We start from the raw sequence: 26,986 nt of genomic DNA on the forward strand, positions 1-26,986 counted from the left end.
CTTGCCCCCCTTTATAGTACGGCCAAAGGAAAAACAAAGACCTAAACTAATCTATGTGTCTCTCAACACCAAATGACACAGAACTAGCTTATCCTTAATCTTCGTGTATATCCTTTGAACCAATTCAAATAAAATTCGTAATAATTGTGGCCAAGAAAACCATGAAAACCCATCATTGCACTAACTTAAGATTGCTGCTGCAAAACACATGTTAGTCGTAATGATTATGTTGTCATTAATCGCCAAAATCAAATTAGGTGCCTAGATTCTCTTTCAACTCTAATCACTATGCTAACCTATTTGAGTTGAATTTTGATAGGGTTTCTCTGTTTTACTACAACAGTTAAAGTAACTAAGAAGTGACACCTATTAAGTTTTGCTCCATTATAGATGCAGGGGAAGAAAATCAGTTCCCAGTTCACCTCATGAGGGAAAAAGGAGTAGCTCCACTTGTTTTTGTGAACTATTTTTGTCTGATTTTCCAACTTTCCTGATCTGGATTTTCCCCACACTTCTTGGGCCATGCCTGTTTTTGATAGTAAAAAGCCAAATCGATAATGGGATGTGTGGAGATGCCAACAGGAGGAGAATTTCCTCAATGTACGGCAAGTAGGAAAAGTAAGAGACATACATTCCGGAAGCAATGCTTTTCTTTTATTTGTATTCAACTAAGCGCATACTAAATTGATTGATGTGCAACCCCATCTCTTTCCGCAGAACTCTCTGAAAAAGATTACCACAGTTTTATAGTAAAAAGAAACGAGGATCAGGAAATAATCATCCACAGTTGGTATTGTCACCTTACTTCATGGCCATCTTTTTTTGATCTTCTTTATTTGTACAGGGATCTTTCTAGTGAGTTGTATTTTGATGCACTTGGAAGAACTTGAATCCACTAATACTTTTCTCCTTACCTTTCAAGATGTTGTGAAGCTAATGAACCAGGTTAGAATATACATTTCCTACTTGCGTAGCTGAGCTAAGTTTCTGTGGAAAATCTTATATTTAGAAGCAATTCTACTCTGCTATAGAACTGAACTTTTAATTACTTTGCAGATATTTGTAAACCCACTTGCACCAAAATTATTTCAAGTGGTTCTTCTCTGCTTCTCCAGCTGCATCATCTCGTTGACATTTGTTATTGGTAGCCAAATGATTTAGCAGCATTTGTTTGGTATCAACATTCCACTTTCAAACCATCATCTCCTAGTGAAGGGTTTTGTCATCCCACTTCCTGTGTTGCTTCATCAGTCATCCCACTTTATGTGTTGGTGTTGCTTCATTAAGATCAATAATGGGTGCCATAGTGTCTTTGCATCTAGAGATACTCGCTTCTCTTGCCTTTCTCCGTAGGCTATTTTCAATTAGTTAACAGTATATGGGTCAACAATCTGAAATTACTAAATGATGTTTAATACTTTGGAGGATTGATATTGTAATGTGTGAGCACAAACGAGGAACTTGCCTGCCTGAATTAGCAACATATTTTTTTTCATGCTACATATGTGAACTAAGTATTGATAGTTGTTGAAAATACCAGGAATAATATATAAAAGCTCAAGCTATGCTCTCCTGCAAAGTAATTTTTTACATCTGAATTGTTATATGTAAGATAAGTGTCAATGTGAAACTTGCGGTGGCTGGTATAGTGAATTATATTTCAATGCCACATGGTGACTGTTCCAAACTTTGCATGAACTACGATTTGAATTTTTGTTTAAGGAAAAGTGTGTGCTTTAATTTCAATATACTACCTCCCCCAAGAGAATGTAATTATAGGTTTGAACTGATTTAAACTTCCTTAAGTTTGACCAATTTTTTAAAAAGTAGTTATTAACTTTTATGACTCTAAATAAATATATTATGAAAATATATTTATGCAGAATTTAATTATAGTTGTTTGGACAGTAATGCTATTCTACATCCTAGGTGTAGCGGTTATTCTATATCCAGAAGTCAAATTAATGAACAACCCAACCACAAATTATTGAACCGAATTATCATATTAACGAATCATATTCAGTAAAATATTATCATTAATATGCAATAGTCGTTACTGAAAATTTGTTCAGTAATTAGTTAGGTGTACCTATGTCTAGGGTGTAGAATAGACATGGGTTATCCGATATCATATATAATATTAATTTTTGGTTGAAAACTAGATTTGCATTCTTTTTTGGAACGAAAGAATATGTTAAAAAATTTAATAAGATAAGAATAATGTCCATAGAATGTGTTTTTTAATCGTAGCAACATACGGGCACAAATGGTCAAATGACAAGGCCCGAGACGTCGTCTGACAGATTTGAGGTGCTGCCGAATTGAACTCTCTTCTATCATTCACACGGACACAACTAGATTTTTTTTAGTGCTGTCTCTTCATTAGGAGGGGCCTTTGATCCTGCATCACACGGTTAGTCACTCGTGCCTCTATTATTTGATAATATGACGCTATCATGTGGTATGCATTATCTCGACCAAAAAAGAAAAATATTTTTTTGCGGGTAATTATTTGCAGTGTCTAGTTTGCCATCTCCACTGTTCCAATTACAACTCATGTAAATTTCATCTTCACTAGAAAGGCGCAGGACCTGTGTCTCATGTTGTAGTATTGTAGTTGATATAGACTTTAGTTCATGCATATAGTAATTATTGTATAGAGGCAAATGTATATTTTTTGAAGCAACATAGGTAACACAAAATCGATCGGATTATTTCCGTATAGGTATCGTGGTTCACAACCTGTTGCACTTGGTATATATTTTGAGTACTCCATTATGGTGACGCAATTATTTAAGTAATATATTATTTTGGTATCGAAATGGAATTATGACATTGTTTTGCTATATTTATTGTGGTGAATGGAGAGGTAAAATTATTTATTAGGGAGGGTGGAGCACAATTAGTCGGAAGCTTAATGTAATTTCAAAATCAGGATAATTTGACTTTTGATCATGAGATTAGGCAATTAATAGAACGTGATGGTATTTTCTACAAGAAAGTAGTGGTTATATTAAAATATAACACTTATTGTGGAGGTAGTTTGAGAAGGTGATACGTATGGATTTAGCAAAATAGAATTTTGTGTTCCTGCGGTACTTTATTTATGAAAGTAGTGTCAGTAGTAGAAATCACTTGTGGAGGTACAGCTCGGCCAACCTGGTCCATGCCCCCCCCCCCCCCCCCCCCCGCCACAAACACCTCCGACTGGCACTGCTGACGTGCTGTGAGTGGATTTATGTGCAAAAGGGCAGGTTGCTTAGGTCGTGATGCAAAATTGATGCAGCAAAATCTTATTGTCATTATATATTTTTTTCAACGCAAATGATAAATTGGAACACTTATAGGATACAATTTATATACAAGGAACCAGTAGCATACACATTTGTGTACATTTTAATTGTCACCAGGCAAATTGGCCCCCTAGGAATTACTCCTAGCACCGCCACTAGAAATGATGTATTCCTCTAGGGTTCCTACATTTTGTCATTACAAGAATAGGATCTTAGATTGTGTTAGGTTAGTTGTGTAAGACATTATAATTATTTTTCAATAATGTGTCATGAGGTGGAGCATGGATTGATTTTATGGGAAAATTTGGCTCCTTCTTGTGAAATAGTGGGAAATAATGGGCTGCGGGTCATGGTTTTTATGGCAACGCCTAGTTGTCAAGGTGCTTTTCCACTTGAGCCGTTTTGCCCGCTGTAGCTTCCCTGCATATGGCGTCGCCTCAGGTGGCGTCGCCATATGTAGCTTCCCTGCATATGGCGTCACCTCATTGCGTCAGACGGGACAATGAACAAGTGAAAAGGCTACTGCACGCGTAGAGAAAAAGTCGCAGGGAGATGCGCGTGCGCAGGAAATGAGAAGGAGCAGCGCGGGGCGGGGGAGAAATCTCGTGCCTATACCTCCCGTGAAGGCATGCCCCATTGTTGCAACATGCCAATTTAGAGATGGGAGGAAAAGGAGGAGAGAGAAGAGGGCGGCGGCAGCACTTGGAATCCGGTGCGGCGCCGCCTCCATCTAGCTGCTCCCACCCCTTTTGCTCCGCAAGTTTGCGGCTCATGCCGACAGCCTCAACCTCTTCGTGCCGTCTATTCACATCTCTTCCGACCTCCACTCCGCCAATTTGCGCTCCCGATGGTTCCACCGGTTGAACCAGCAGGCCTAGCTCCTCTGACTTCAGCCCATACCAATTCTTGCCTCTCCCCTCCTTTCGCTCTTCCTCTCCCCTCCTTCCTCCGCCCAGTGATTCACGCCCGACTCCTCTGACCTCGGCCCTCAATGATTTGTGCCTCTGCTCTTCCTCTCCCCTTTTTCCCTCTGCTCTTGGATTTGGTATAATTGGATTGAATATAAACTGCTATGGCTAACAGGTAGTGTGTAACACCGCAGAAGAATATAGAATAATCCTCTGGAGAATTACCACACGACAACACAAACATATAACAGTGTACGTGGAAGCAACAGAAATCATTCAGATAGAATAACAAGATTTCACTGGAGTGAAATAAACATTTCACAAACAAAACCACGTGAGATAATTTAAAACAATATCAATGTCTCAACATCCAAACATTTTATTATAAAATATTTATTCAACATATATTGATATGTGAGTGCACACGTGCTGCTACTCCCATCCCAAGCATGCAACATCAAGGCTCAAGCACCTGTGAGGGGAAAATCAAAGTGTGAGGTTTATGGAAACCTCAGCAAGCAAACTATTTAACCAACCTATTTAAATCACAACTTAACTAAACAATGGATTAATAACTAGATATAAAATAAGCATCATACTCAGACAATGTAACTTTAGGTAGAGATCTTCATAATGATGCTTCAATGCATATGCAAATTGTGCAATGCAATATGATTGCTTCAATGCACATGCTAATGGTGTAATGCAATGGATGACTTCACTTCTACCCACAAATCCCAAGCAAGAAAGTGAGGGCTGCAACCACAATGCTATATCACAACGTGCGTTGTTGTACCGGTACTTACCGCACCAATCCGGCTACGGTTTCTTCATATACATATTCAATGTGAGACTGCAAAAGTATGATTGCAATGCATAAACTTCATATACCTCCAAAACTTATAACTCCAAGAGAAATGCCACAAGTGGATAAACATATAAATCCATGAATAAAGCAAAATTCAAATCTTATCTAGCTAGTGTGAGCTTCTGAAATTTAATGGAGGCAATTCAAATAACAAAGTTAAAGCGAGTAGACTACATCGCTACATTTACTTGCCTTCACCGAAGATCAAGAACGTGACCTAAGCACGTCCGAAGGTGCACCACCTGTTCTCAAACATGGCTCAGCACCAAAGCGAACACACTTCATAATAAATACATCGAGTAAAGCATTCCTACGCCCGAACCCAACGTCATCACACAAAACACTCCAATCTAGACCAGGGGCGGATCCAGGAATTAGAACAAGGGGGGGCTGAACTAACACTGGTCATAGGACGATATAAATATATAGTGTTTCATAAATAAGGGGGGGCTGAACTTACCGAAAAATATAATTTTGTCATTGCTAATGCTTCTAAATATCTCCTTCTCAGAGTAGTATATCATCAAGTGGTTCATCCAATCATCTTCCATTTTTGCTACACAAATGTCTTTATGATAGACATAGGAGTACTACTGCTGCTTGAAAAATAACCCAATAATATTCTTTTCGACATCCCACAATTTGCACTACTAATCTATGCATAGTATGAATATACGATACTTCAAGCAAAAGTAAAAAAAGCAATCTAAGTAATTGAGTAAAATAAATTGCAATTTACTTCTACAAAGGTGCTCGGTGGTACAAAATCCAAACCTCGGATTGCTCAATGCTCCTTGGTCCTTGCTGTTGCTGCCTGCCTTCCTTGTGCCATGCTCCGTTGCTCGCGGCTCGCCGCCCAGCGGCCCAGCAAGCAGCTGTCTGCGTGCCCAGGCATCCGCCGGCCGTCACCGCGTAGCCCGCCCCCACAACCACCTGCCGTGGCGCCGCCTGCCAGCCATCGCCCATCGTGCACGCGCCGCTGCCGGACGCCCGCCGCGCCCACAGCACGCTCCCCGCCGCACGCCGCGCTCGGCTGCGCCTGCTCCCGCAGTCCCGCCGGCCGCCGCGCTCGATCCCGTTTGATGTCGCGGCGTCGCGCCCAGGTGCCAGCCGCCGGCCGCAGGGCATGGTCGTGGAGGAGGACTAGAGGAGTAAGGCCGTGTTGGCCGTTGGCCCAACGAAAATTGAGAAAAAATACAAGTTGGGCTTGGGCCGGTAGGCATTTGGGATTTTGATTGCTGCTGGGCGCCTGGGCCAACATCTCCAGCCGCAGCCCAAGTCGTGGAGGAATCGTCTTCAACCTCTAGAAACACCTTCCAGCCCCCCTTTCTTCAATCCATGGCGTCCAAAACCTTCGGGGAGGGCTCCCTGGCACGCTGGAGGGTAGGGGGGGCTCCAGCCCCCCAGCCCCCCGCTGGATCCGCCACTGATTTAGACATAACAGCTGCACTGCAGCTTATTCTTTTTGTATCCTTAATTCCTTATGGACAAAAAATTTGATCTTTTGCCACATGAAAGATAATTTCAGAATCTACAACTTTCTAGTTACCCAAAAGCAGAGGAAAAATTATCAACATTGGTTAGATTCGAGGTGAACCTTAATCTGACAATCTGAGGAATTATGTAGAACAGTCCTACTAAACAATCGTAACTGAAGCTCAAAAATTCTGATGAATATGAACTTTACCAATCTGACAAGCTTGTGAAATGATCTACAACTCTTTCAACTACCAAAAAGTCCAAATCTTCAAATAAGGTTTTCTAAACTTCATGTTAACAGACACTGCCCAGAATTACGAGACTGGAAAATAGTCAGATTCCAACCTTAGTTTCTCCCTCATCTTAAACCCGATTGAGGTGTTCTCTGCGGCCATGGAAAGATCTCTAATTCTTCTGAACCTCATATAAAGGTTTAATATTTTTTTGAGATCAATAAAAGCACGAAAAACTGCTAGGAACAACAGATTGACAGCGTGCTGAGAATAGCGACAAGGGTAAACCCTTAACCCTAGTCCGAACGGCGACTAATACCTTTACTCCTATAGCTAAAAACCTCTAAAACCAAAGGGAAATCAAGTTCTACAGCAGGGCATGTCTCACCTAGGGTTTCCCCTTGAAAAAATCAAAGGCCACGGCGATGACAATGACAACTACAACAATTCCACTTTGTTTCCCTTTCTTTCTAGCATCCAACCTCGTTACACTATGCCACACAAGGCGGCACCAACATAAACAGCGAGAAAAAGCCATGGAGATGGGGAAAATGGAAAGAGGAGAGGAATCTCAACTGGTTTTTGGAGAGGAACGACGAGAATCGACGAAGACGTGCCCTAGTTTCCCTTCTCTTCTCTTCCTCTCTCTCTCCTTCTCCCCTCTCTTTTCTCGATCCGGTCACGGCAAAGGGCGGTGGTGCAGGGAGGGGCGACAGCTTTAGGGTTTGGAGGGGGAGGGGGTGGGTACTGTATGATGCTACTGTAGCGCAGGCCTCTTGCCTAACAACTAAAAAAATGTATAACTATTTGATCCGAAGTCCAAATGCGACATGTAAATAGTCAAACGGAATGTACTCGACGAGCTCTACGCAACCACGGTACCCGTTTGTCCATTCGAGCAATGGATTAAAAAAATAATTTTGGCTATCAACTTTATGTTTTCCCATGTAGAAAGCGTACTTTGCCTTCATTCATTTTGGGTGTTATATAGTGTCTGCTTGTGCTTTTGCTAGATTGATACGTGTAGGTGCTCACTGCTATGCTTGTGACTCTCTGTGGGCTCCAAAACTTGCAGCAACAAAGTATATTTGTGTCACTACTTCTAGATTAATGTACACGTATGGCATCACCTCACCGCACGCTAATACTTGCCTAGACGTCTGGAAGGGGTTGGGGTCACCACACCACACCTTACCACCATAAAAACCATGCTGCAGATTAATTTTGTTAGGAAAAGAGGTATATTTTGTAAAATGACGAAGAGAAGGGTTGATTTGTGAGTTCATTTCGTGAAATCCGAGGTTTTTGTTGAAATAACAGAAGACGTACTATGGTATAATTTCAGCAAAATTGAAGAGGTTCCGCAAAATAACCAAGAAGGCCCTTAGACTGCATGTTGAAGCAAAACTCGAGGGATTTGGGTTTATTTTCAATACATATAAGAGCCTTTCAAAAAAACGCCTAAATTTGCACTATCTTCCATCCATCTTGCTGGTGCGACAACGTCAAATGGCCAGCGATGAGGCCATGCTCGCCTGCCAGATTTTGGTGCGTGATTCCTATAAGAGATTTGCAAGTCACTCATCTCGCTGAAATCTCGGGTCCAAAAATATCTATGCACCCCGACTTAGACTTAGCATATCCAACTTGTATGTTGCTCTTTACAAAAAGAAGGCGTGCATGCACATGGAATATTCGACTTATGGGTATGTTCTGTTCAAAGGACGGATACCACCACAATTATATTTTAGCTTCACATGAAAACTTGTCACAACATTTTAAGCACAGATACCATCACAATTTGACACTACAAAACAGAAGTTAGATATACTCATCCATACTGCTTTGACAACCTTACATGTAACCAGAGATGCAAATTATGCAACCCATCTAAATGTAGACTGCTAGGCCTAAATCATAGATGATTTTCAAGCCGGGCTGAGGGGGGGAAAATCTATGCTCAACAACCAATCTCGGTTCTCCCAAAAAGGTATCTCAAGAGATCGCATCACTTCATGGTTATCCTGTCAGGAAAGGTGAGTTTATCCATATGTAAACCTCGGAAAAGACAATCAAATATAATTAACTTTAGTCATTGCTTACCATCCTGTTCAAAATTGGCTTAATCTAGAATGTTGGGCTGCCAGCAGAAGGAACTTCAACAACTTTCCCTACAGCCACTGTCTTTCCTGTAACGGTCAAGGTAAATGAGATTGTCAGTAATTTATTTCATAAACAGTTCAAATATCTTGCATGGCAATCTGAGATGGGTGCAACACAAGAAATTCATTACTCCCTCAGTACATTAATATAAGATGTCTAGGAAAAGCTAGCTAGTTCCCTAGTTTTGAACTAGTAAGCTTGCGCTAAACGTCATATATTTAAATAGAATGGATGTAGTACAAACTATATATAAAGACATGCAATGTTTATAGTTAATCAAATAAAATAAATATGGGTTCAAATAAAAGGTGAAAGAACTGAATTTGCAGACAGTATCAAGAAGTGCAAACAATATGATAATATGAGGAACAAAATACACTTCCAAGAATGCATATTTTACCTTCAGTTCGAAGTGTAAACCTTCCAAGCTGAGGAAAATCAGAGAACTTCTCTATGCATATCAAGTTATTCACCTAATTATGAAACTCATTAGGTTCAGCAAGATCTTGGGATGATCAGTTAAAATAAGAACGATATAAAGATGTCCTACGAGGATACCTGAATGCGGCAAACAACAACAGCACCATTCTTCACGAAAAGAGGCTTCCTCTTTGGTTTCTTCTTCTTCGGATCTGCTTCTTTCTTTTTCTTCATGTCGATTTCCTCGATGAGCTCAACGATCTCGCACTCCTCAACAACAGAATGGATATGCAATACAGCTTTGTAGCCAGCAGTGAAAATAGCCTAACATATTCATAAAACATCAGGGAACATAGAGCTTGGGCAATAAGAAATAATCAACATTTGGTAAAGAAAATATCTTACGTTCATGTTATGTAAGTTGCATCATATCGTCTATGGTGAATAGTTTCCAACACCGATATTTCAACAATAAAATTCAGACCATGGAGGAGGCGGTAGGCCCAACCTTAGTAAAAATTTAGTTCTTGCTTTGATATTTAAAATATTTAAACAATTTTTAACTTAACGCAAGATCAGATGAACAAAACTAGCTCAAAATGGCAGGACAGTACCAATCAGAATTTCAAGCTCATCCAGTAACTACCTAATGTAAAAATGACATTAAATGTAGCCATGCAAAGTCACAATAGGCAATGATATTTTACATGTCAGCAGATAAATAAACTTATAGCATAACTGTAATTTATTCAGTATAAGCATGAACGTTTAGAGAGACAGGCTTCAATAGACAAATATCAGTTTAAGGAACTTCCAACCTTAATAAAATATTACATAAATCCATACTCACATTGTCAAGCAACTCTAGAATCTGCAACTGAGCGTTGAATTCAGTAACAGCACCAACCGGATTAGCTGCATGAACAGACATTAAATGAACATTTGGCAAGAAAAGTTATAATATGATCCGAAGCTGAACACAAATCTTTGCACCGTCGCAGCTTGCACATCATGCAGAACTCAATTATGAAGCAAAACAAATAACACGAGAACAAATAAGAAAAAGCCCATAAACTCAAAAGCTAAAGTTTTGTCTGCCACAGGTGATTTGCATACTGGATCACAGAATTATCCAGTATTGCCATTAGTGATATAAAATTGTAGTACAAGTTTATGCCCAGCCAACCCATTCGAGAGTCATTTGGAACCCAACCCCTATTGCCAAGACCAATACAAAAAAAGTCCAGATTAGAATGTTAATTTTGTTAGGCTGACAAGTCATTTGTCCTTCAGGTGAATTATGAAATATAAGAACTGAGCAGCCATTAGAATAAGAAACAATTAGATCTAGTACTTAATCCTACAGGATGTCTAGAGCTGAACTTAATACTTAATCCTACATAATGTCTAGAGCTGAACTGATAATCCTACATAATGTCAAGAGCTGAACTAATACTTAATCCTACATAATGTCTAGAGGTGCCCAGTTACTATAATATTTTTCCTGAACATAAACTTACCAACACTTGAAAGTACAAAACCAGCCATTATATCCTCTTCTTCAATTCCTGACAACTTGACACGAACATTCTCAGCCGGTCCAGCACGACGCACTTTGCTATCATCCAAGCTTATACCAATGACTTTTACATGAGACTAATACAGAAAAAGTACCAAAAACTGATTAGGCGTGAAGACAGTAAGAGAAAAGTATGCAGAGTGTGTTACAGCAGAAAATGAAAAGATCGAGGAAAAGGTACCTTGTTTGGCATAACCAACAAACTGTCACCCTCTATGATCGTCCCCGACTCCATTTTTCCCATTACAACAGTGCCCATATCTTTGTATTTATCAATTATTGGCATTCTGCATTGAGCATAAAGATGTTGCATTTAGCATACAATCAACACTATAATTCAACTAGTTGTTATATCAACATATTTGCTTAGAATCAACACAATAATTCAACTAGTTGTTATATCACCATATTTGCCATGAAAGGTGGATTGGAACTAAATGGTTTTAATAAAAATGTAAAAATTAACTATCAAAGCTACACACCGGTGACTCTGTCCAAAGACAGACATTAACGTGTATGTCCTTATGAAAATTGCTCTTGACCTCCATATCCCTAAAAAATGCAGTCGCCCGTCACTCGCACCTGTATATCCTAAGTTTTCTTTACCTCTGTGCCCTTCCGTCCACGTTCTGTTAGAAGATAACAGTTTAGTAGCTCTAACTAGTGGGCCCAATCTAGTGAAATGTCCATATTACCCCTCATCCCATCAACCCTATCCTCAATCCCCCTCCCACACTTTTCCCACCCGCGACCCTCCTGCCCGAGCCCTCCGCAGGCGCCGCCGCCGCCTCCAGTTCTCCCACGCCAGGGCCTCCATCGCTCGCACACTCTGTCCCTCGCCGCTTTCCTTCGGGCGCCCCCTCCCTAAGATCCCGGCCGGCGCCCCTTTCCTTGAGATCCCGGCCGGCGCGCCAGGTCAGCCCGTCGAGCGAGGCCAGCCGGCCGGCGGGCGCGGGTGGGGCAGGGCCTCCGTGGGGCGAGGCCGGCTGACGGGCGAGGGCGAGGCAGGGCCTCCACGCGGACGAGGCGGGGCCTCCGCCGGCCATCCCACCGCCCACCCACCGAGGTCCGCGCGGCGCCACATCTGACTGGCCGTCGGTGGGTGCGTCCCAGGCCCAGGCGAGCGCCCCCCGCGGCGAGGTGCGCGTGCGCATCGAGGGCGGCCGTGCGCATCGAGGGCGCCAGGCTACGGAGTCAAGCGAGCCAGCCCGGCCGCATCTGACACAAGTACGCCACGTCTGCCCACCTCTGTTCGCGTTACCAAAGGAATTGGCAGCGGAGCTGCAGCAAGCACCAATCTTGGTGGTGAATCTAGAGCTGCGGCAAGCGATGGGTACGCAAGCTTTAGTTTTCAATGGCAATGGAACAAGTTTCTTAATAAGAAAAATATAATATAGGTTTTATTATTCCATACACTCCAATGGCAAGCCTGAGTACCCATCGAGATAGCTGAAATAAGAATGACATGCTAACATCTGTCATTGAAACTATTAAGATGTCAACAAATTTGGTAGTGAATCTAGAGGGCGAGTTATCTCCCTACATGGGAAGGGGATTTTTTTCTAATATTGATTGTACTGGGCTAGCACTCGACAATGCAATGTTCAATGTATTTTAGGGTGTATCTTTTGAAACAAAAGCATGGTTGTTATATACTCGGCAGATTTAGATTTTGCATTAGTACTCCTGAAGTGGTCTCAATTATATACCCGACAGATTTAGATTAAGATTTTAAGTGATGTCATATATAAATATCTGTGTATGTTCTTAGAAGGGGAACTGAATTGCTAGTATGGCATTCTTAAAATGGTTGTTATATACATGAATAACCATTGCATCATCCTTTTGTCAGAGCATCCAGGCAGCCCAGCTTCAAATACTAGAAGCCAGAAGAAACTCCAGCTTGAATAATCAGTGATTCCTGAGTGTTATTTTGGGAGTTGTTTCATTTGGCATGCCCAGAACTTGGTCGTCTGGAGGAACTATTTTGCTGTGATGTTTCATGCCATGGTCATGTAATTTAAGGCACTTGTGGTTTGGATACCTAGTACTTATGTGATGAAAACTAGTCAACTTAGGAGCTTAAATGTTGGTGAATGAACAAGTACTTGTTGCTATTATTTGTTAATCTAATTGCTGAATGAAAAATGGTGTGTGGCTCCCTGTTGTTGTTGTAAATTCTATATGCTTAGGCCATATTGCTGTTTTTTTTAAATTGGTATGGCCTTATTGCTGTTATATCTGAAATTTTAACAAAAATGGCACAATAGGAGGACAAGCTCCTCATGGAGAGTACTCCCTTACAAACTCCCCTCGTGCGCACTATTTTTATTTATTTATTTATTTATTTATTATTTTCAGAGTTTTTCTTATTTTCATTAGTTCTTAATTTTTTAAAAAAATAGGAGGGTACAGGCTGGTCCCCTCGTGCGCGCCAACTCTCTCTCTATCCAGCACTTCCCCACATAAGGGTATACAGGTCTAGAGCAATTTTCATAAGGGCATACAGGTTAAAGACTCTCCTAACTCCTCTATCTAGCACCTTCCCCCACATAAGGGTAAAATTGTCTTTTCCCAACTCCATTAGCCTCCGTCACAGTCCACTCCGTCTAAAAGGGCAAAGGGGTAAAGAAAACTTAACGTCAGGGCATACATGTGCGAGTGAATTTTTTAGAGGTATGGAGGTCAAGAGCAATTTTCGTAAGGGCATACAGGTTAAAGACTCCCAAAGACTTGTGCAGTTCTGAATGGAGTATAAAATAAGCATAACTATCTAACCTTACTGGACCTTTGGGGTCACGTAAAGGAACTTCGATGCGGTCCAGAACTTCAAAAAGACATGGGCCATCCCACCAATTACAAATGCTTTTGTCGATCCTGGTTTTCATATTGCTTCCCAAAAGACCAGATATTGGCAAGAATTGGACATCTGAAAACAAATCCAATGACAGTTAGAAAAAATGTAGGCATATTTTGCTGTACATATAATCAGCTGTTATAATGAAGCAAAGCAAATAATAAGAGAATAAAGTTGATACAGGCTGAGTCTATGATCAGTGTGATCACAGTGCAATTAGCCTTAGTTGTTTGAACATGAATCTGGAGAGGCATCGAGCAAATATAATATTGAATGACAATTTCCAAGGATGCACACTACAAAATTTCACTTGGTATAAATAAATTGGAAAATGATGAATTTCAAGCTTAAAGATGAACACCTGGCAATAATTTAGGACTGAAGATAAATAATAAGTGGGATAATACCTACCTTTCTTAACATTGTACCCTGAAGATTTGAGAAAAGGAATCATTTTTGCTTCAATCTCATTATATCTGAAACAGGTATAAATCAAATTTGATTATTTTCCTCCCATTTACAAGTTACAACATTAAAGGAAAAGGGTAACACGTTTTATCAAGCAAGCATACCTTTCCTTAGACCATTTAACAGTAGGGTCATCCATCTTATTTATTACAACTACCAGCTTAGAAACACCTAAAGTTTTTGCAAGTAGTACATGTTCACGGGTCTGTCCTCCTTTTTCATAACCAGTTTCAAATTCACCTTTTCGAGCAGAAATGACCTAAATAAGGAATGATAGGTTCACAACAAATTAATGCCGGAGATAAAAGAAAGTTCTACAAACAATGTCGAAGTCCAATGGTTACCAGAACACCAATGTCAGCTTGAGAAGCACCACTTATCATATTTGGAACATAACTTTTGTGACCCTGCAAGCCCAAATTATACGATTAAACAAGGATAAAGGAAACAAGTATTCAGTGCATCTATAAATTATGTAAATGACACATGGAGAAGCATCAGCAGCTACGGCCATCAATCAAGAATTTGATACATGTGCAATGTTATTTGATAAACAAAAGGCAAACAACAACCAAAAACATATCGAACGAGTACAAATTGAAGCAAAATAAGGAATCAATCTATGCAAAAATATAATGTTATTACTCAGAGTGATGATGATCCCTGGACTGATCAACGGCACTAATTTAGAAAAAAAAGGGGGGTTATTATAACACATTTCCAAAAGTGTACCAAAATTACTTGTAGGCTGATTGCTATACATGTGAAATCATTTGTTCCTCAGAAAAATGTTATGTCAAAGTACGCCAAGAACATGGCCTCCCAGAATGATGACACAGGTTTCTTGTATGAGTGCAAGCAAGCAAGCCCACTAAACTGAGAAATCAATCTTAATTTAACAATGGGTTAAATCCCAATCTAAAAAAAAAAGTGGCCTTAAAAAATCAAACTATCAGATTTTCTAGTTGCTCCAGCCATTAAGCATAATTAGCTAAATGGGTTATGGAACATGAAAAATAAACAGTTCAAATAAGAGGTCCTGGCATCAGGATTAACTTGTGGGCTGAAACAGATAAAGATAAGAATATTGAGTGCTACCATATTTCAGTACATGGACTCTATAAACTGTAAATGTCATGTAGTAAGAAAAACAAATACTGGTGCATCCAAAATAGTGAATCTTGTTTGTTCCGTCTCGAAATGGGCTCTTCCGACTTCAACAGTCTTTCCCTGAACAAATGAAAAAAGTATACAGCATTCATAAGTATAAAAAGCACTTAAAAGAGAATTACCTTGTCATGAGATTTTATCTGCCTTCAGAATAAAATACTTTGCTGCTATTGACTAAAATTTGGAGAGCACATCAGGTTACTTCAAAGAACTTAACTAATAAGATAAACCATAATAACAAACTATTGATCAACAAAGAGCACAAATTTCAACAACATAGCAAAATAGAGATCAACATCTACAACAGCAACTACAACATTTGTGTTCATGATGAATAGAGATCAACATCTAACACAAAGAAAATATGAGCCTGAGAAATCGTACCTTGACCCGTTCTTCCTCATTTGTGTCCATAATGTAAGCCATGTACCTGTAAGTATATTTAGATTAAAAATTTAAAAAGTAAAAGCATGCGTGGGATGCAACCCTAAATATTTTTGCGACCGACAAATAAAGAAGACATAAGTTAGACAGGATTCTTTGCAATAAGGCTTTCCAAATAAAAGTAAAAGACAAGAATGGAATAGTTCATTTAGTCGTAAAGCAAAATTCAGGTTTCTCAGTATATCAGCAACTGGAAATATGCAATACTTCAAATTCCAGAAAAGAAAAAAATTGTACAAATGTTAAACAAATGCACAATCCTGAATTAAGTTTACCAATGATTGAGTTCCCTAACATCATTCTATTATCAGTTATTTGCTTATTGTTGGAGAAGAATATGCCTACATGAGCCTACAAACAGTTAGCAGCTATGCTGCATTCGAGGTTTCATGTAACAGAAATTATACAGTATCACACATGCTCCTGTATCTTTTCCCAAGCAAAAGGAAGATGCAATAATCATAATTCATAAACCACAATCCTTCCTCTACTACAAACTTACCAGAACTACACTATATTTACTCTGTTTGAAATTATTACAAGGCGTAATACAATCCTTACATCATTTTTATCCTTGGTAAAAAGTAGTCAAATAATATATAAATGCTTTCTCCTTGATGGGTCAAATAAGAATGTCTTACATGTTTTTAGAAGTAAATAATCACATTTCTATCTTAAGCAAGAATCGAATGACAGGGTTATATACAAATGGTAAAATCAAAAGGGAGAGGCCTCTCCATTTAGTTTTAAAAGGAGAGCCCTCCAAGTTTCTTAAAATGCAAACTCTAGTACCACCAGATTTTCAGAAAAAAAAGAAAAGTTGTCATATTTACCTTAAAAATGATTTGAGGGCTCCAATGCTAAGGAAGTAACTTTGTACTCCGAGAAAATATGAAAAAGTAACTTCGTAGTACATTAATGTCAGAAAAACAAACTTTTTCTGATCTGTGCCTTTATTAAGAAAAGTAACTTTCATACTTCGTGAAAGTTAAGAAAAAGTAACATTGTAGTATATGAATTTTAGAAAAAGTAACTTTCTGGTTCATGATATGAAGCAACTTGCCAATAGTATACATGATACGATGTAACTTGTGACTAATTTATATGGCAGAGGAAGTAAGATTTGATTTTGAAGTAAGGTTTGTTTTTGAAGAAGTAACATACTCATGTCGGATCTTGTTTTGAAGCTCTTGTTAAAACGAACATAATAGTATAATCGAATTTTGATTTGGATGTATGGCTGTAGAACTATTGATTCTTTCATGGTTCACATGCATCATATGGATGGTGGGGGTAGGGGGCTCTCCACCGATCGTTATCGGGAGAGCCCTCTCCCCGTAGCTAGATCCTTTACGAATTTGAGGCTGCAATCAGTATACTGAACCTATTTTCTTACTGTCCATATGGCAATTAAAATAAAACTCCTTGAAAGATGTTAGCAACCTATGAAGCGCTCATTACACGAAAGTACTTGCAATACAACAGAAGTACGTGAAAGTGCTTTGCAAATAACAGAAGCAGATACCAAATGGACATCAATTTTATTCAGTAATATAAGCAGTTGTATCTCCCTAGTTCAAACTGTCACATGATTAAACTCATACTCAATTTGTGAATAAGGACATGAGCATCAAAACCTATCTGCAACACAAAAGAACTACTTACCAGCTTTCTCGGCTTTTATCCTTTGCTTCCTTCTCATATTTCTGGATGGTCCTATCATCAACTTGACCACTCAAAAACAATATCTGTCCTCCAGCAGTTGATTTCCCAGCATCTGGATCCAAGCAACAATAAAATTGAGACTACAAAAATTCTTTGACAGTAAAACGCAGAAGTCGTTACGAAGTAAATAGCTCACAACTAAACGCAGAAGTCGTTACAAAGTAAGGGCCTCTTTGGGAGGGCTCACCCCGGCTCCGGCTTCATAACTGTTCATCACTGTAGCGCGAAGCCGAAAGAGCCAGTGAAACCTGGCTTCAGCAGCTTCACCGTTTTCTCAGTGAAAGCCGGTTCGTTTCGGCTCCGTGCTACAGTGTCGCACAGTGCCGCACAGTGCCGAGGCACTGTAGCACGGAGCCGGAGCCGCCCGGGTGAAGCCCTCCCAAAGGGGCCCTAAATAGCTCACAACTAGTACTATTCACTAAATGTGCCAGCCAAGAACCATAAGCAGATGACATGACAATTTAATTTAAGACAGAAGATATATGCTTTGGAACTAAAGGATATTGCTAAGCAGATATATTCACCACTGACAAGCAAGTCCAGAAAAATCCTGAGTCAACTTGCTGGTACACATCTGGCAGACTCTTGCCAGAAAAATTTTCTGTTGGTCGACAAGAGATACAAAAGCTTTTCTATCTTGAAGCATCTAAGACTGAGGGAAGAAGGGAAGGGAATATGAGCTAGCATAGAGGAAGCGCCAGCGGGAACGAGAAATATGAGCCATGGTGCAATTGGTGTGTTGCCACTCATGGCAACAGTTTAGTTGCTGTAAATACAACCTTTTACTTACAACCCTTATGACTGTGTAGTTCAAAACTTTTCTGCCACAGGATAGATTAGATAAGATCAGGGCTCTTCTGCTGGTTGTAGTGGTGCCTCAACTTATTCAGTTCATAAAGTAATCTATTAAGAATCCCCTAATCTTATGAGATTGCCAAATCAGATGCCCGAAACTTGTCAAGCTAACATCAACTACTAACATAATTAACATTTAAATGCCAAAACATGGATATGATGCATTCGCTGTCTAAAACAATGTAAAGTACTGCAATAGCTCGCAATGTGAATCATCAATCCTTCCTCGCATGGTGTGCCTGTGACACCTCAGGTGTTAGCACTTTTAAATACAATCAATGTACCTTAGTTAAAGTTAAAAGAAAAATTTGATAAATTAATTCAAAGAGAAAGGATCAAATAAAAGACAAATCATACAAAAGAAATTAAAGGAAAAAGAAAAAGGAGTGAAAAGCTACTCAAAATTTAATTCAAAAATGTGCACAAAATTTTTGTTGGCTCATGAGAGGTGTTTCAATTGACATGTGCTCAATTGAACTTCAGCCAAAATCAAGTCAAAAACTGAATAAAACTAAAGTCCTTTTGTGCAAATATGCAAATGTACCAATAGATCAAAATGTGAGTTTCAAATGAAAATTTGCATAACACGAAAGTTGTAGATCTTGAAAAGTTATGCAAAAGTGGTATTCAACACTTTTCCATATGAGCCCTCCAAATAGGAGATAATTTCAGTTTACCGAGAGGTCCCTGGAATTTTCAGAAATCGCAAAAGAGCCCCCATCTCCATCTCTCTCTCCCGGCTGGCTCTGTTTCGCCCGCCGCCCGCCGTACGCCGCCGGTGGACTTCGTCCACCGCGCGCCCGCGGCCAAATGGACCCAGGAAGTCCCCCCAGCGCCACCTGGCCCGCCCCTTGGCACCTCCTCACGCGCACACGCGTCCCAGGCCGCTCCCCGAGCCGCCACGACACCCCCGCCCTGCGCCGTGCCGCTGCAGCTCCGCCCGCTCGCCGTCGTGCGCCCCTGACCCAAATCGACCTCCCCCAGTCGCTACATCCCTCGCCCAGGAGCTCCTTGGCCTATAAAGACCCCCAGAGCTCCACCGTCGCGCCCCTTCTCCTTCTTCTTCCTCCCGCCGCTCCGCCATGGCCGCCGAGATCCAGCTCTCGCGGACCGGCTAGCCCAGGCCCACATTGCCCCCTCCGACCACCGCAATAGCTTCGCCACCTCCTAGTCACGCTCCACGCGCGCGGAATCGAACCCAAACCTCCTCCCGACGCCATTCCCCTTTTGCGCCGCCGCCGGCGAGCTCAGGCTCACCGCGGACCGGCCAGCTCCGAAGGAGACCGAGCACGATAGCTACCCCAGAAGCATCCACGAGCTCACACGGTGCTCGTGCGCGCCTTGTTCCCCTACCCCGAGCCCTCCACCTCCAGCGCCGGCGAACCGAACAACCGACCCGCCATCAACGCCGATGAGCTCAAAACCGTGCACCAAACACTCGAACGTCGACCAGGGTAGGTGTTCCTCGATCCCTTCTCTCCCACGCGCCTCCCCGTGGCAGCCCCGGTAAGCCCTGCACCGCGGAACACCACCGGCAAGATGCCACGGCGGAGAAGGCCGGCGAAGGACCCGGTTGTAAATTGTTTTTTTCGTTTAAGGGTGTTTCTGCAAGTTTTTCAGTGTATACCAGTGAACTCCTAAAATGCGAAACAAATCACAGAAAAATCGAAAAAATGCAAACTCAACTGATCTGGATTCCTTGTAACCAGATCTACAAATTTTGTAACATTCACATTTGCAGAAACTCAACCGAATTTAATCTAGGGGAAAGAATAAGAAAACCACCTTATGCATGTTCATGAAGTTCTGCTTATCAAATGACCTTGATTTTTGGATATGTTATCACTAATGGAATTTTAAGATCACAGTAAAAAGATGGCACCCAACCAAAACAGTTACCATATTGGAACAATCAAGATTCTCTAATCTGTTGTTAGCTTTTTCGTTTTAATTCAGGAAAATATGCACATGAACTTGCTCTGAAAATTTTACTGCATGCTTGTGCCCCTGAATCCCTGCTAATATCTAAATTTCAGATTTATTAGAGTTCATTTGCTATATACCATGATTTATGCTGGTTTAATCAACTTAATTCCTCATATATAGTTCTTATGCTCAGAAAAATCTATATTTATTTCTGGAGTCTCTTTTTAGCTCTGTGTTCCTGTCTAAAAATTTTGAGCTGCAGTTACTGAGTTTTGCTTTGTCGAATAATCATGCTTAGCATCTTAGGGCTAGGTTTACTATTTTTGTTCTGAGTAATCTACAATGTTTCTGATCATTATTTTTGGGCATGATCTTGTTTAGAGTATTCTCTACCTGTAATAAAAAGTTCATATGCAATACTGGTTAAATGCACCTTGAGAAATTTATGCAAACTTATGCTAAGTTAACTGAATAACTAATTTACCATAGTGAGTTAAATCTTGAAAAATTTTCTGGAGTATGTCTAACTCATGACTAGTCTCTGGTAAAATTTGAGAGCCATATCTCTAGTAAAACTCTCTGTAGAATTAATCTTAGTTAAAAGATTGCTGTTTTTGTTCTTTTTATCACCTCAGTTATATAAGTGAATAAAATCTGGAAAAATTTCAGTGCTGAGTAGATGCTATGAAGTTGCTCTCGTAAAATTTGTAGCACCAGAACCCATATTAAACGTTCTGTACAAAAAGATGAAGTAACTAGAGTGATCTACTTGCATGAATAGTTATAGTTTTTGCTTTGTGGTTAAATGCTGAAATCTATACCATAAGTATTTAATTTGAGTCTAGGTTACTTTAGTGTTCCCTCACTAGCTCATTAGTAAATTTGGGTTGTTACGAAATAATGAAAGCATGCTATGTGTTGAATTTAAAAATGGAAACCAAAACCCCACTCATTCATGAAGAAACGTAGTTATGTTTACTACTCTATAAATGACTGCCCATGAAATAAACTGTTGAAGTCATCACTAAAGTAACTTTTGTTGGACTACAACTTTATCGTGAAGGAAAGATATTGTTATCCATGAATAACTCATAATCTTGCATTGCATATAGAAACGGTTAATCTCGCGGACGGTGACTACGAATTGGTGCCCGCGGACTCTCGTGCGGAGCAGGAGGTTAATCTGAACTATACTAACTTGTCTCAAGACCTGGGCCAAGCCCCAGAGGCTTTTCTGCCTGACAGTGCCCAAGAAGACAAGCCCCGGAGCATAATCCCACTATTTTTCCGAATTATCATTCTGCTATCTATTTATTAATGTATGATAATAGTTGGTTTTCTGCATTTAAGTTTTCTAGGCGTTGATCGAAAACCCTAGATGCATGATCCATAGGAACCTATGTTTGATACCGGATCTTTTTATCGACTAGTTGCCATGCTAAATAGGTACGGTAGAAGAGTGGTTTCCTGCCTCTCGCGAGCAAATAGGAATTTTTACTGACTTTAATTCCTGTTGAAATGTAAGGACAACAGGCGGGGTTGTGTAGTTGTGATACCCCGCGGGTGTAGTCAAAAATGGCTAAGGTCGCGGTGTGTGGCTCATTTCGTTAAGCGTTTGAAAGTACTAGCCACATACCGAGAAATATGGTAATCGGTAAGCTTAAGTACCTGATTGGACCGGCGAGTGGAACGATCTCGCACCCTCCTGATAGAAGTAGGGTTTATATTTTTGTCGCAACGTACGGGTGCAGAGTGGTCGGACTCTGTAGTCGGGGAGGGTGTTCCGGATCCACGGACTGGAAAGAAAGGGGAAAAGTAGCGTGGGCGGGAGCGAAGTCGATCCCCATGCGTGTGGTCTAGGTTCCCCTGGCCAGGTTGAAATTCGATTCGGAATCGTCCGCCTCTCACGGCATGAGATTGCTTAATGATTTCGGTCACATAGAGTAACAAGTGGAACCTAATGATGATAATACTGCTGGTTGATTAAATGGTTGTTCTACCTTGTTTGTGTAGAGTTAGATGCAAACTTAGAATGGTTAATCCCACTGGAATATGGCTAAATAAAATATGAAAATAAGGATCAACATTTAGTGGCGTTTTTGGCAAAACAAACCCCACCAACCAAAAGCCTTACATGTCTAGTTATCGGACTATGTTATATCCAGTGACGGGTCAGTCTTGCTGAGTATTAGTATACTCAGCCTTGCTTGTGGCATTGTTTTCAGGTACTAACTTTGAGGACCTGTTTGCAAGTCTTACTTGGCCGTGTACCTTGCCTCCGGGTTGGTCTGTTGAGTGGGATGGCCCTTCAGCTGGTGCTAATCACCCTCCCGCTGAGTGACGCATTTGTACGGGCTTTATCGATGCATCACGTTATTTCGCTAGTTATCTTTTAATGCTTCTGCTGAACAATGAGACTTGAATAATTGAATAGATGGAACTCCGTAGTACTTCACTACTCGGAACATGGTTTGTAATAAATTTCTTTTCCGCTGCGATCACTCTGAGATGTATGAAATGTTATGTGTTGTAATCTCTGGGCTCACCTTCGTGTGAGTGTTGTCTGCTGATCCTGGAATAGCGTGGCTTTTATCGAGGCTTCACTCGAGGAACTACCGGTGAGTGCCAATTTGGGTCAGAGTTGCTTAGCAACAAAGATCAGTGCACCCGGGCCCAGTTAGTTTGGGTGGTTCCGCCACAGCGCCAGTGGGGGGCAAACATCTGCTAAGTATCATGTACCAAAAGAACCTGACACTTGGTTCCGTGACTCTAACCATCACTGTATTTACATCCAACCAAGAACTTGGATGGATAACAAAATTGTAATCGAGATCTGTTAGCCCCAACAAACAATCCTATATCAGACAGTCAAAATCGAACAAAGCACACATCAATCAAGAAATTATTCTTCACACCAATCTGGATAACACTTAAACAATGTTGAAAGAAAGCATAGTAAGAAAACTGAACTTACCAACATGGCCAATGAAAACCACATTCAAGTGCCGTTTTGTTTGCTCTACCTCGTCTTCAACCTCCTGAGCATCTTCTTGTGCAGTAACTGCAGCAATAGAAAAGTCAGGTTGCATAAGAGTTCGCACTCACAATTAACTACAGGCCAATTAGTTTGAAACTGTCACAGCAACATGAAGCAATAGTTGATAACATTTTTAGTAGACTATACACGATACAAGAAACCTTGGATCAAGTCAACAGCCTCACGGGAAAGTAGCCTTAGGTTGAATGAAGGAATACATAATAAATCATTTCACAATAGACATAATAAATCATTTCACAATGATAAGGATCAGTTGTTATTGGAAGTACGTTAAATGATCAAAATTAAGAATCAGCTATCTGACAGTTAAACGTTCTATTATTTATGGAGAAAATCAGGTTGCAAATTTACCAAAAATTGCATGAATCCAAGGGCAGGGCACAAAATTAGCAAAGAAACTAAGAAGGTTTTAATTTGAGGTTTCAACAACAGAGCAGGGCTAAAAAGATGAATAAGCTCAATACATACCATTTGACTTGAGCTCCAACGACTGAAGTGATGACTCAATTTCCTTGACACCTGAATGTACATGGACATGTTAGCACATAGCAATTATTTACACCATGCATATAAGAATATCATATTCCAACACAAGGAGAACTATAAATACAAAGATTCCAAGAGAAATCCAGAAAGTTAGGATCAAGTAATTAAGACAAAAGGTATTTCCACCATTTATCGATAATAATAATCCGCGACCACAGGGATGAAATATTACCTAGTTAGACTCAACATAATAAATAGAATTGAACTTTTGGAATTAGCTAGTGCAAAGCCAGAACAACAAGGCATTCAGTATGACCTATGTAACATTGTTGGACTCACTGAAACTAGTGCCATTGCTTATAACTTTAGGCTAGAGCTGTCAGCCAGTGGGTACATCATATTGGACATTGAGCTGGACTAGCAACGTCAAACTTCTTTCCATATTTATCAAAGCATAGATACAGGCCCTCCTGTTAATAGAAGGCGAAAGAGTTTAGAAAAAGTGGTTATCACACATGATTTGTGGGCCCGGTGTATAAGGAAACGGCCTAGGTTGCTTGGCTAGGCTAAACAGAAAACCCAACAACCACACCTTTTGGCATAATTGGCAGGCCAAGAGCCAGCAATTTCTGGACAGGTTAGAAAGGCACAGGGCACTATTTGATGGGCTGGGACAGTTAAGTGGGTGATCATCAATATGCCGCTGGAAGGGGGACACAGCGTGCCATTAGAGAAGTACCACAAGAGCTCTGGCTGAGCTGCAATAGAAGGGTAACATTGGCAATGTGGGGGGACGAACCTGTGAGCAGTGGCAGGGAAGAAGCATATCCAGACACGGAACACGTGGGTGGCACTGCCTTTTCAATTGCTGGACTCTAGATGTGGCTTCATGAGGGTGAGAGATACTAGGGTTTGGGAGGTGAATGTGGCACAGCTTATAAGAACCACAAGGACCACAAAGCAATGAAGGGGTATTAATTCAGACGAAAACAATCGGAACTTGCTATAATGAAAAACATCACTCCCAAAGATTTTTACTATGCACGCACATCATCTTTGTTCTAAAAGGGCCACCTAGCATGCCTAGCAGCTAAGAGCCACCACCAGCCTCCCCCATTGCTTAACATGCCATCCCTCCGCCTACCCCCATTTAGAAACTGGACGTGCATACGGGTTGTAATGGGCCATGGCCCTAATGCTTTCTTCACAATCCAACTTGGCCCTTAATATTTTTAGCTCAAAATTGTATAAGATTAGAGCCCGGCCCTTAGATTATCTAGGCTAAAAATTATGGCCCTTTACCACCCCTCACGTGCATGGCTTAACCATCAAGCGCGCAGCAGCAACAAAAGGTCAGCCAAAGTAGACATTTTCAGGGGTGGTTCACAGAATCACAAACCGACAAAACAAACAGAAGAACAATCAGCTATGCAGCACTGCACAAAAGGCCTTAACATCATTGGATGGCCATCATCTAGAGGAACACAGAACAACAAATGGATATTGTAGGAATTAAGATGGGCACCTGATCATAGAAGCTCTCATGCACTCGGTAAGATCTAGCAGCTGAATTTCGCCTTAAACAAATTATAAACTCAACCGAACTCGCAGAGATCGCCGCCACAACCTAATCGTCATCGTCCTCACCCTTTCCCACGGCAGCAACCTACATAAACAAGTCCCTAACCCTAACAAACCCTATCACTGCTTAATCTAGCGCGTCAGCACCACAGATCGGTGCCTGTGCTGTTTAGATCTAAGCGAACAAGCCGCGTAACAGCACGAGCAACTGAGAGATTCAGAGATAGATAGGGTAGAGAGGGCAACCTTCAGCCGCGGGCTCGGGCGAGGCATCAGCGGCGGAATCCGCCGCGGCAACCTCCGCGGGGGCGGCGCCGGAGTCCACGGGCATGGGCTCCGCATCTTCGCGCGCCCAATCGTCGACGGTGGCGTCCTCAGGCGGAGGAACAGCGTGCGGCGGGGCCTCGGCGTGCGCGTCGTGCTCCATCCCGCAAGGCGAGGGTCGACGGGAGCACGCGGTGGCGGGGTGGAGAGATGCTGCGGCGCTGGTGCCGGCGTCTAGGGTTTTATGCGTGCGGTGGATTTGGATTTTTAGGGGAAGAAGTCTACGTACCCCCAAAACTATGGACACGTCAGAGCACTTAACCCCAAATAAAAAAACTGGATATTTAATGATCCCATCTATCCAAAACCGTGCAGTTAACCCCCCAGGCTGGTTTCCCCTAACTGTTTTGCATCCTGACGCGTGGTCCCAGCCTGCAAGAGACACAGGAGAAAACTAAAGGCCTAAAGCAGAGGAGCACTCGTGGGCTTCATCCCTTTGGCCCTGGTCTGTTTGTCTCCCATATTCTCGTTGGTTCCGCCCTTCCCTCCGGCGACACAGACGGCGATGTGGTGATCAGCGCAAAGTCCTGGTGATTGTGATGCGCAAAGACTCGAGGTTAGTGGTTCGAAATCAATACCCGCACTATGCTCCTTCTGATTTTGGTGATTGGAACTAGGGCAAGGGTCTGTCAGTGGGGTTTACTTGGGGTTTTGTGGGCATGCGGATAGGGGCATGGATTTGTCGTAAAATTGATTCAAAATTTTGCGCTTTTCGGTTGAGGTACCCTGTTGTTGATGCATTTTCAATGATTGTATAGTTGGGAGTAGGTAGTATGTGTGATTCCATCGATTAGGATTAGAAAGGGGGTTTGTACATTTTTTTTAAATGTAGGCCTGATTATATCTAAAATTTGAGAGATATATTTAGATGAGTTTGGCCTTTGGTAGGTGATTAATCTCATTTATTTTGGCAGCATGGATCCCTTTGGAAATTTTGCTATCAGATTTCACTATGGAGGGGAGTTCTCGAATGTTGGAGGACACCTGCAGTACTTTGGTGGAACAACTGGGATGGCACATATTGAATTGGACAAGATTTCTTTACCTGAGATTGAAGGGCACCTTGCTGATTTTAGGTCTATGGAAAGTGGAGTGCAGATGCATTGGTTGTTTCCTGGATTGGATATGGATGAGGGTCTAAGATTGTTG

General features: G+C 41.2%; 1 protein-coding gene across 1 annotated transcript; it reads right to left on the reverse strand.

The window, feature by feature from the left end:
* Positions 1-8,464: 8,464 nt before the first annotated feature.
* Positions 8,465-26,090, reverse strand: LOC120680727 (eukaryotic peptide chain release factor GTP-binding subunit ERF3A-like). The gene is made up of 17 exons (XM_039962249.1): positions 25,760-26,090; positions 23,915-23,965; positions 23,363-23,449; positions 17,548-17,659; positions 15,823-15,868; positions 15,427-15,498; positions 14,613-14,675; positions 14,373-14,527; positions 14,212-14,276; positions 13,722-13,872; positions 11,125-11,230; positions 10,885-11,020; positions 10,215-10,279; positions 9,503-9,688; positions 9,345-9,417; positions 8,885-8,970; positions 8,465-8,805 (listed from the first exon to the last, which is right to left on the reverse strand). Exons 1-16 carry the CDS (start codon positions 25,938-25,940, stop codon positions 8,909-8,911), a joined length of 1,611 nt encoding a protein of 536 aa, XP_039818183.1. The 5' UTR covers positions 25,941-26,090; the 3' UTR covers positions 8,465-8,805; positions 8,885-8,908.
* Between the last annotated feature and the right edge of the window lie 896 nt (positions 26,091-26,986).

This window comes from Panicum virgatum, chromosome 7N, assembly GCF_016808335.1.
Source record: "Panicum virgatum strain AP13 chromosome 7N, P.virgatum_v5, whole genome shotgun sequence".
NCBI classification, from domain to species: Eukaryota; Viridiplantae; Streptophyta; class Magnoliopsida; order Poales; family Poaceae; genus Panicum; species Panicum virgatum.